At 53.3% G+C, this 11,252-nt stretch overlaps 1 protein-coding gene across 1 annotated transcript in view; it reads right to left on the minus strand.

Annotated features, from left to right (window-relative positions):
* Window positions 1–10,969, minus strand: part of CHD5 (chromodomain helicase DNA binding protein 5) — a 31,794-nt gene extending 20,825 nt beyond the window's left edge. The window contains exons 1-7 of the mRNA XM_009889691.1: window positions 10,933–10,969; window positions 10,201–10,331; window positions 6,037–6,216; window positions 5,101–5,219; window positions 4,303–4,541; window positions 2,912–3,036; window positions 470–593 (exon numbers count right to left, since the gene is read on the minus strand). Of these exons, the coding sequence (XP_009887993.1) occupies window positions 470–593; window positions 2,912–3,036; window positions 4,303–4,541; window positions 5,101–5,219; window positions 6,037–6,216; window positions 10,201–10,331; window positions 10,933–10,969 (955 nt within the window). The remainder of the gene's footprint in view (window positions 1–469; window positions 594–2,911; window positions 3,037–4,302; window positions 4,542–5,100; window positions 5,220–6,036; window positions 6,217–10,200; window positions 10,332–10,932) is intronic.
* Window positions 10,970–11,252: the final 283 nt, after the last annotated feature.

Raw genomic sequence — 11,252 nt, forward strand, 5'->3', positions numbered from 1 at the left:
GGGAGGGGAGACGGGGGAGGCAGGTTTTGGGAGCCGCGGCACTGCGGCAGGGCAGAGCGCCGCAACCACGGCTCTCCTGAAGCAACTACAAGTGGCAACACGGCACGGGCTCAGGGGCAGATGAGCCCCAGGCGGTGGCTGATAGCTGGAGAGAAGCCCGGAGGGAAGGCTGGCTGCGGATCGATGGAGAAGCCCTGCCGCCCGCGGGCTCCGCTGCCACCAGCACTGTGGGGGTGAGCCAGCGCTCCGCGGCAGGATCCGCTCGCTGCCGTCTTGCAGGCACGAGCCCACCAGCAGCAGGGCCTGGACACCACGGAAGCACCTCGCACTCCACACACAGACAAGCACGAGCACATCCTCTGCCACCGAGCCAGTGCCAGGCACAGCCGGGAGCTGCCAAGGCCAGGAAAGCACCATCTGAAGAGGGAAATCCAAACAGAACAGGAACAGAGTACAAAGGATGGCCTACTCCTCTTTTTCTTTCTCCTCCTCTTCCCTCTCTTCCCCAGGCCAGCCGAGCACTCGGAGCGCACTGAGGAGCTGTTGATGCTGGCACTGTCAAAGTCGGATTCCTCCCGTTCCTCCTCTTCGCTCTGCAGAGGAGAAAACCAAAGCGCACACAGTCCAAGTGCCGGCATCCCAGCCGTCATTCCCAGAGAACGTCACTCCGCAGCAGAACAAACCCCCAAAGACCCACACAAACCCATGTGAGATCATCAACCGGCGGCTGAGCTCCTCGGAGCGCCCGGCTTTCCACATGAGCAGACTAGCCAGAGCAGCAGCGACGGTGGCAGAGCGAGCGCGCTCCTGGCGCGGACAGACAGGGTCCGCAGGAGTGTGTCACAAGGCGTTAGGAAGCAGGGAAATCTCTGCTATCAGATCGATGTCCCCGCCAGGCAATCAATCACTGTAGATCTGGACTATCACCAGAGCCTCAGGCAATCACCTCGCACTGCTCAGCACAGGGACAGGTTGTCCACTTCACAGCACCATCAATGTGCAGTCACTGAGCAAATCTCAGCGCACATTTAAAATACACGAATGAACGTGTCAGTGTCCCTGCTCGGTCTCCCCGACAAGAGGTGGGCGCTGGGTTTCCCCTGCAGCCTGCCGTCCCCGCTAGCACAGGGTGCAGGGATATCGCACGGTGCAGCCAGCCAGGCACGTTGGGAAAGGCTCAGCACCTTGCAGGCATCGGCCAGCTGCAAGAGCCCACTGCTGTGACAGCGTTATCCTGGGTGCAGACACCCAAAACAGAGACGCGTTGGGGGACAACCCCCTACTCCCTCTCCTGTGCGGTCAAGGGCCCCCTTCTCCACTGCTTGGCAGAACTTTGCTCCCTCTCTCTCTCAACACCCGTTTCAGCTTGTGTCAGCCTCTTTGTGTGCGTGCACGTAGGCATTCACGCTTGACCTTCCTTATAACATGAAAGGAGTTAAACAGACCCGGCATTCAATGCCGTCAAAACATAGCAACACGTCTGAATTCTTATTCTGGAGACTTATGCATGCAAATCCCTGATTTGCACACTATTAATCGGGTGCTTAGCGCTCCAGCTGCAGCAGCAAGCCCAAGCTCTTTGTAACTTTGAGAAACGTAAGTGCACAGATCTAGAGTGCGCCCAGAGATGAGGTGAATTTTCCACGATGTGTGACTGAAAAAACGCAGCAGCGGCTGTACCCTGGTTTCACCTGTGATAGAGTTAATTTTCTTCCTAGTGGCTGCTGTGGTTTGGATTTAGTATGAGAATAATCTTGATAACGCATATTGTCTTAATTATTGCTAAGTAATGCTTATATTAAGTCGAGGACTTTTTCAGCTTCCCACAGAGCTGAGGGGGAGCACATGTGGCACAGGCCGGCCAAAGGAACGTTCCACAGTACAGCCACGTGCTCAGTATGTACCTGGGCGTTGTCCCGGGACAGAGATCCGCCAGTGCTGCTCGGGACGGGCTGGGCAACCGATCATCAAGTGATGAGAAATTGTATTGCATCGCTTTTTTTTTTTGTTTATTCTTTTACCGTTATCATTGTTGTTATTTTCTCTTCCATTGCTGTTCTATTACACTGTCTTTATCTCAGCCCATGAGGGGTTTTTTTCCCCCTTTCCCTCCCTCTTCTCCCTATCCTACTGGGGGAAGGGGAGGAGTGAGTGAACGGCTGTGTGGTCCTAGTTGCCGGCTGGGGTTAAATCACAATGGAGTGGCTGCCTCAGACTGCTCCTTTCGCTTCAACCTCTGATGCACAACTTGTCACGTGAACTAAAGCTAGAGAGTCAGTGAGCTCCAATAAGGGTGAACTAATGGGATTTCGGTCAATAATATTATCAAGACCTACAAGAGTTCCACACAGTTCAATAGTTATTTAAGAGATTCATTCTTTGAAATGCTCTGCTATTCTTTAAAATGCGCCTGATATTCATGTGCTGACAAGAGCACAGCACACAAACTGCAGTAGAGCCCCATTATCGTGCTCTTACCGGGAAGCTCTGGTACCTCTGGGCTATGCTGCAGGACCACAGATGCCCGGAGGCAGGCTATGCTAACGTAATTAAAGCATCTGATAATTCTCTTTGACGTACAGTTCAGCTGGAGTGCAAGCCCTGAAGAATTCCTTTGCAAACGAGATCTGAAATGATGGCATTACCAACCTAATCACTGAAAGTAAATGTGGTTATACAGTTTTAGCAGAAATCATGCTCAGACACGACGCCTTTACAAATCTGAGCCTGGACACAGCTCTCTAGCAAAATGATGAACACGCTGCTTGAAGACTGGTGCCTCGCAGAGGGGCATGAACAAGGCTGTGACACCCCTACGTGAGGGGGCTTCTAGGGGAGGGCTTGTCCTGGCGTTTCCCTGCCGCGCCCCCGCACCCAAGGCCCCGTACAGAAAAAGGCAGCGTGCACTTACAGAGGAGCCCTTTTTCCTTTTGCTGGGGATTCCTCCAAACCGGAATTTCAAGCCTGCCATCTTTTTCCCCTTCCCCTTCTTCTTCCCGTCTTTGGAGCCCTTGATTTTCTTCCGCACACCCGGACCTGGAGAAACAGAAGACTTGTTTGGTACTCTACAAACGGCTGTCCCCCAAATCAGCCCCCACCCCAACCCCAGGATTTACAGGGAAGATGAGAAAGCACTGGACCTTGGGGAGCAGGGCAGCAGCTAGCACTGCCCACAGAGCACGTCCTGCGGGGCAAAAGGCTGCAAGCACAGACCCAGCCTCGCAAAGAATCGGGGGAGGAAAGCCTCTGCCCTGGGATCCAGGAGGGGGACCACAGCCCACAGGGCTGCGAGTACCAAGCCGGGACTCAGGGCGCTGCAAAGGGGGGAGAAAAGAGGCAGCCACAAAGGGGCAGGAACGCTGCGCTGAGCCCACCGCGCGAGAAGGCTGCTGCAAGCTGCACTCTTGGTCAGCCGCCAGCTCTGAGCCGCTTGTTCAAAACCTCTCGAGGCATCGGGAACTGATGACTGCACAAGTGGAACAGCAACCTTCGCGAGGAGGAACACGGTGCAAACAAAGGGAGATCCCTCCCTTTCCCACTACTGTCCAGCTTCTACAGCGTTCCCCACAGTCCCTTCCAAGCGCAGGGAAAGCAGCACCAATCTGCCGTCAGAAACAGGAAAACGTTGACAGCAAGAGACCCCTTTCAATACAAATCACACTACGTCCAGAGGAGCTACTGCGGATTTACAGGGTTGGCTCACTCCTTGCAAGAGGGCTTTGAAGGCAGTCGCCTTTCACCCAGCTGCCAGGAGAATAAATCCTTTTTTCTGAGAAAGACCTGCAGCCTTACTGCCAGTGCCTTTCCATCGCTGGACTCCTTGCCACCTCAGACACAAAGCACCCAGCTCGACTGCCAAACGGCACACGCTCACCTGGCCAGACCACACCTGCTTTGCCAACGCACCTCTGCCCTAACCTTGCTAACCTGCAAATCCTCTTCAGCCTGGACACCAGACTCTGAGGATACTGCTGGTTTCTGGAGGGCTTTACAACCCTGCAGAATCCCCCAGAAGAGAATACGGCACAGAAATACGTGGCCCAATCACTTATTTAAGATATAAGAATGAAGTTGAGCATTAAGTGCCACAAACTGCCAAAAGTCCAGAGGCTGCCAGGGTGGTCTGCCACAGTACACAATACACAGCCCCCTTTAGGACTTCTGCCAGGGAAACGGGAGCTGCAGACACACCTCTGGCACTGCCTTCACCTCCCCAGTTTGCTGAAGCATGTCTCCTGCCTGGAGATGCTTTGCCACCTGTGCCAGCCTGAAGATGCAGCTGGCTAGCCCTGCAGGCCCGGCAGGCCGGCCGCTTGGTCTTAGCCTTCCTGATGACGGTGGGCATGGCAGACTGCTGGGGGCTGGCGGCGAGCGGCGGGGCAACGGTGACGGTCTCTACAGCTGCAGCAACAGCCGCTGCCGCCGCTGCTGCCGAGCTGCCCTTGAACGGGTTGTTGGCACTGAACTCTCGCCACTTGGCACCGAGCACGGTCATCATCTTGGACATGGGGATCTTGGGGTTCTTCTTGGCGATCAGAGGCCTGCAGAGCAGGGGAGAGGGAAAACCAGACATTAACAGGAACGCTTCACTGCACGTCTGCTCCTTCTCACCATGTGCTGGTACTTCAGCCCAAGAAATGCACCAGCGGTGCATGCCTCACAGCAGCAGGTTGCTGTGGCCCACTGGTAGCAGCTCCATTGGAAAGGCGGCAGAAACCAGAGTTTTGTTAAACAAGTAAATAGACATAAAGGAGCACATTTAAACTTCCTCAGAGACCGCCTCTCCCTGAAATACTTGTGTTTTGAATGGCTTGCAGTACAAGCAAAAATTTGTTATTGTTACTCAATTTTTCTCATAAAACTTTTCAAATAAGCACACACAAAAAATAGGGGTTTGGAGAGAGGAGAGAGAACACTTCCACTGTATTCCAGTCAATCCTTCAATTAAAATGAAGTACTAAGGACCATTCCTAGTCAGGCAGGGAGAAGGAACAAGGAGCTGACGATGCAGAATTTACTTCACAACTTCACCCACTTGACTGAGCAATGCCCAAACCTCAACCACCACACAAGGTCCCACCCAGACCTACAGCTTCCTACCTGAGGAACTGGCTGAAAGCCTTGTAATTAGTCAGAGTATGATAATCTTCTTCCGAGAAAACATAATCTACATCATCAAGGCCCCACTCCTCCATCAGCTGGGCTGAGCTCTTGGGCTCCTGTAGATTTGCAGAGAGACATCATTAACAGAAATGACCGCGGCTCTGCAGATGAGCAGCGCAAGGCTGGGTCTGTCATGTGCTCCGTATCAAATGCTCTCCCTAGTCAGTGACATGCAGGGATTTGTTTCTGTGATTTACAAAGCAGAGTATGCACAAGTGTTTAATAAACTAATGCTTCACACGCTTCCAAGAAGCAAATTAACATGGCACCATCCAAATGCTCCCTGTGCCACGTAATACAACACAAAGCCTTGGCAGGTTTCACATCTCCGCGAAACTCAATTTCCCTCTGCCCGTAAGATAAACAACAGGGAAACACCACCTTTCCTCTCCCAGTCGTTCACTTGCAATCTCTTCCTCACCAAACCCAGGACAAGCGTCTCATTAAACAAGCTGCTCTACCACTCTCTGTCCCCATGTTCAGTGGACAGACATGATGAATCTGTTACTGGCGGGATCTCCGCAGATGATTCAAGAAGGCAAGTTGCCTCAGACTGAGAAGCTGTCATTTGTCAAAAGATCCACGCTACCTGACCAGGCCTCCAACCTCAGAGTAAAGCAGACTGCTTTCATCACCATGAAAGGTTCCGTGAGGACTTGTGACTGCACATCGCCATGTGGCTAAATCAGTTAGCCCACTGGAGAGAGCTTTGCTTATGCTGCTGTGCTTTACACAAAGGAAATGTATCCACCAGCACAAGGTGACTGGCCAGAACACATGGCTTGGCTCTGAACGAGGTAACTCACAGAGATCTGGCCACACCCTGAGGTCTCATGCTCTAGCACCAGCTCAGGATAAAGGAATCTTTGGTACCTTTAGACCTCCATCCTCGTTGTCATCCTCCTCTTCGTCCTTCTTCTTCCGTTTTGGCTTTTTCTCCTTCTTGTCTTTCAGTTTTTTCTTCTTCTTTTTGTTGGGGGAATAGTCACTCCCTTCACTCTCAGATTTCTCCTCAATCTCCTCTTCATTATCTGTCATTTCATCATTGCTCCCCTAAAACGAAAAGTAACACTGGAGAAAGAGCAGGGCATGCCCCTGGCTCTGCTCTGCTCCAACAAACCCTCCCAGCCAGCACGAAGCAACTGCTGTCACCAGCCAAAGTCAGCTCTCCCTTGAATAACCCTGCTGTTACACTGGGGGGATAGGGGAAAACACCATGAAAATCAGACTTGGAATCGGCAAGAAGTCCCTGACCACAGGAGACAGACAGAAAGAAACCCTTTGTTTATCAGGAATTGTTTCTTCAGGGCAGTTCTGTGATCTCCAGCCAACCTTCTGCCCCAAATCCCCACCTGTAAATGGAGCCATTCGCCCTCTCCCTTCCAGGAGCTCCAGAACCACATCTGCTCATGCAAGGCAACACATGCCCTGTGGAAGCACCGGAAAAAAGAGGAGAATGTGATGCAATACAGGTAAAACTGTGTTTTGGAAAAGCTTGTCTAGGCCAAGATATAGGAAATAGAACCTTCATGCTTTTGTCTCAAGACTTGTTCACCAAGGTGGCCAACAGAAGCAATTCTGAGCCACAGCCATACAGATGGATCCTGCTCTGCCTCCACATTGTGATGTGCTCCTCTGAAAGTGCCCAGATGCTGCAACACCACAGCATTCAGGTACTATTCTGGTGAGTGGCGGTATAAACAGAAAACCAGGAGACGGCAAGCCAAGTAAGTGAACGTGCGCATTAACAACAGCTGCATAGTAAACCAAAGAAAAACACCTCTGAGAAGCAGCTAACTGCTCTGCTGAAAGATCCTGAATTTTCAGACAGGCAACATCTAGGCAATGTTTTTAATTGCTACAACATAGGTAACATATGATGTTCTGTCTTGTGTTTGCTTGCAGTTTTACACAAATAAAGTCACATTCTTCCACTACAGTGTGAACAGCTAAGAAAGTAAAGGAAAGGAAGAGAAGATCTTTTTTTTTTTTTTTTCATGTGCAATCTTTAAGCTCACCAGACAAATATGCTAGAGTTTTGTTTTGTTTCTGTCTTCTTTTTCTGCCCAGCTGGGCACTATGTGCTGCAGTAGAACTGTGTGACTACAGGAGCATTTCAGCTGCCACATGAACAGAACCGTCCTGGTGGATGCACAGAGTCTTGAAAGGGGCAGGAGAGCAGAGTAAGTCAGGTAAGCCTCACTAAACTCCCTCACTTTCATAGACAGGCAGCCACATGAAACCTCCCATCTCCCATGGAGACTTGATCACACACAGTTTCAGCAACAAGGTGAGCCAACTCCTTCAGAAAGGCCTGGGCCTGCTGGATGGCTGAAGGATGCATTCTGCTTCCCCGCAAGAAGGGACCAGGCTCAGATGGCTATGCATCGTACTAGGGAGAGCTAGAGTGGAAAATGGTCAGGTGGAACTTAGGTTTCTTTCTGGGAGAGAGACCGTGACCCACTGCCCAACTCTGACAGCAACCGCATTACCATCCTAGCGAATGCCAGGTGGAGCACCCGGGTCCCAAGAGAGCCTGCGAGAGGCTGTGTGTGTTAGCGCATCCCTCCGTCCCACCCGGGGCGCTCCGGACCGGGACGGCAGAGCCCTGGCAGCGGGTGCAGAACAAGAGCCGAGCGGGAGGCTCAGCACCGCGGACAGCGCGCGGTCCAGCACCGCGGACAGCGCCCAGCACCGCGGACAGCGCCCAGCACCGCCGCCGCCCCCCCCGGCAGCGCCCCCCGTCCCGGTAACGGGAGTTTATCGTAACGCACCAGGCCAACGCCTGCCGCGGTGAGCCTTCGCTCAGCGGCCATCACGGAGTTCTGGTCCTTCTCGGCTCAGAACAAACCGAGCCTTTCCTTCTGCCGGGTTATAAACAGTTGTAATTTGGCATGGAATAATTGGTTGTCATGGTAACTGCTGCAGTACAGGTTGAAATTCCCCCTCTCCGCTCCCTTCTCTGACAAGGACCTTCATTTCCATGCGCTGAGGTTCAAACCGCAGCCTGGTTATTTTATGCAGATTTTTCCGGGGGTCTGCAGCATCAATTCCTGCACCAGAGCTTCCATCAGCATCGTCGCAAACTGAACGAGTTCCACTGTGGCTGGTGCAGGCAAATTCCTGTGCAAGCGCACCCCTGCCCCGTGCCCCAATGACAAAACCACTGGGGACTTCAGGGTGTCAGTCAGTCACAGTGCAAGCACTGCCCCATGTCACAGCCTTGCACTTCATTCCCACCTTCCCCTAGCAGTGGGAAGTCCACTTACCCCAAAACCCTGGAGGAGGAGCTTGGGAAAAGGAAGCCCTATCTTTTATCTCCTCATCCCAAAACACAGCCTGGGTGCTGTTGGGTCCCTACTGACAGCTACAGCATCAGCTTCCCCCTGGCTTCAATGGACAAGGGAACAGTCTCCCACAGGCAGAACTGAGGTTGGTTAACATTGCCGACATACGGCATTAATTAAAAAACCAAGCGCACTCAATGTTCAGCCTGTTATTTTCTCCCCACCCCCAGTAAGGCAGCAGTCAGACTCAGCACAAGCAGCACACGTTGCTGCTGGGCTCAGGCAGGCTGGCATTGACAGAGAATGAACAGAGGTGAAAATACCACAGGGTTTTTATTTTATCTTTCGCCCCAGAGAAAAGCAGCATAGGAAAAAAATGTGTCCAGCGATGGAAAAGGCACAGAGAGGCAGAGGGCCCGAGCCAGCTTTGTGTGGTATCTGCAGAATGAGAAGAGCATCACCATGGCCACGAAGGAGGGGAAAAAGCTTCCTCGGAGCCACATCTTCTGCAAAAAGCTGGCAGGCAATACAGTGCAGAACAGAATCAGTTTTTTTGACATCAGCAGCTCATCATGCTCCCATCAGAAGCAAAAGCACTTTAATGCGCTATCTCATGAAGTCAATCTGTTTTCACAGATCCCACGGGGAGCAGTGGTGATAGCTGGCAGAGAGCGGCATCGCTTAGCTCCGGTTTGGCAAGGGAAGGGGTGGGGATGCATCCAGTTGTGCTAGATGAGCACACTTCTCCCCTGCCACAGCATCATTGGGGAAGCAAGTGGGCTGATGAACCTCCGTTGTTCACCACTCCTTCCCAGCAGCCTATTTGCATTTAGGCACCTTTTCAGTCACCTTTAGGCCACTGCACAAAACGTCTGCTCCTGTCCTCACACCCGTCACTGCCTGGGGACAGGAGAGCAAGAGGCAGCGCCTATGCGGCACAACGTGGCAGCGAGTCCTGCTCCGGGACGACACCATGCCCAAGCCAGGTGCTCTGGAAGAGCAGACACAGCTCCGGTCAGCCTTCCCAACCAGACACACCCTCGGGGAAAGCCTGATCCTCAAGGACATGACATCCCATCTTTGTTTTCCTACAGAAGGCCAAACAGCCCTTCCACATGCCAAATCCTAAAAGACCCTACGATGTCTCACTTGCAAAACACCCTGGATGAGCAAGGCTGCCACTGACGTCTGCAGAAACCTCAAAGCCCTGCCCCCATCCTGCCCCCACCGTGGCGGTTTGCATCTTCCTCTTCAGAAACACGAGCCCCAGATGCCACGTTGGTACAGGACACGCCAGAAAGAGTTACTGTTTGAGCCCAGAGACAACAGCAAGGAGGTGCTGCACAGCGCAGGTGGGAAGGCTTCAAACAGAGCTGGACAGTATCATCGCACACACGAATGTATGCACCACAGCCCAGCCCCTTCCAAGGATGGGGCAGCCACGTCACTGCCAGAAGCCACGGTGGCCACTTCTTCCCCCTCAGCCACTCTCCAGAGAACAGTCATAGGGCAGATTTCCACGCCAGAGGACCTGAGCTAGACAAGAACTGCTCATGCCCTGGCTCTGGGTCACCTCTCTGGGCCAGGAGAGCACCTACTCAGCGAGGGAACACCCTGATAACTCCCGCCTCTTTCCATCCACAGATACCTGAGAGGTGCTTGCCAGCAGCCATCAGCACCCTGAGCAGCCTGCCTCTGCGCCACAGCTCAGAGGAACCCCCCAGCCCGGCATGAGAGCATGCAGCGTTACCTCCTTCTTCCTCCTCTTGATTTTGGCAGCCTTGCCATCTTTCAGCTTCTTGGATTTCTTCTTTTTCTGCACAGCCACTTGTTCTTCCGCGAAAAACTCATCCAGTCCTTCCAGCACCCCATCATCTTCTTCTGGGGACAAAAGGGACAGCTCACGCGGATGGATCGCACAGGCACACAGGACAGTGCATTCATTATTATCCTCTCAGGGAGCAGACCCGAGCAGCAGCATCAGGCTATGAGACACGGAGCTCCCCGGCCTCGCACCGGCAGCTGATCCACTGCTGCCCCTTGAGGGAGCCCCGGCAGAGTCCTGCCCAGGAGCGCCTGCCCCGGCATTTTCCTGCCCAGCTCCTCGCTGCCGCTTGCACACGAATACCTGAGGTTTTGGTGGTCTGTATTTTGCTCTCAGGAAACGGGGGCACAGGGACACCCCCACACGCTGCCTGCTCATACTGATCTGGGCCCACAGGTAATTAGGGAGCATTAGGCTTTTACCTTTCAGATCTCCAAGTAGAGCCCATTAAATGGATTCAATGGAAGGTGAATGGGGAAGAGGAATGTCTCATGTGGAAGACGTGTGTCATGGCTCACAGGAGGTTGGTCTGCCATGGCTCCACGCTCAGGGAAGGCCACGGGCACCTGGCCAGGCAGCACACACCAGCTCAGGGACCCCAGCCCCAGGCAGAGGCACCAATCCCACCACACGCCCTCACCTTCCCATCATCATTACCTCCCCAAACCCAGAACTCGCCAGCAAGTCCCAGCATCGTCTCCAGGCTTTGCAATTCTTTAAGGCCTGCATCAGTATTTTTATTTTTAATTTCTGAGCTTATATAATAGCAACATTCCAGAGTTGTAGGGACATATCTCTTGTTCGACTTCAAGCCGGTTACGGCTCCACCAAGGCGGGTGCCTGAGCTCCACTGAATCCACGGGGGAGGGCGGGAGCCGGGCAGTGCCGGGAGCCCACCCCCCGCGGGACCAGCGCCGCACGGAGCCCCCGGCCCCCGTCCTGCGGGAGAAGGGGGCCTGCAGCCTGCCCTCCACCGT

This window comes from Charadrius vociferus, unplaced genomic scaffold, assembly GCF_000708025.1.
Source record: "Charadrius vociferus isolate BGI_N301 unplaced genomic scaffold, ASM70802v2 scaffold477, whole genome shotgun sequence".
Classification (NCBI taxonomy): Eukaryota; Metazoa; Chordata; class Aves; order Charadriiformes; family Charadriidae; genus Charadrius; species Charadrius vociferus.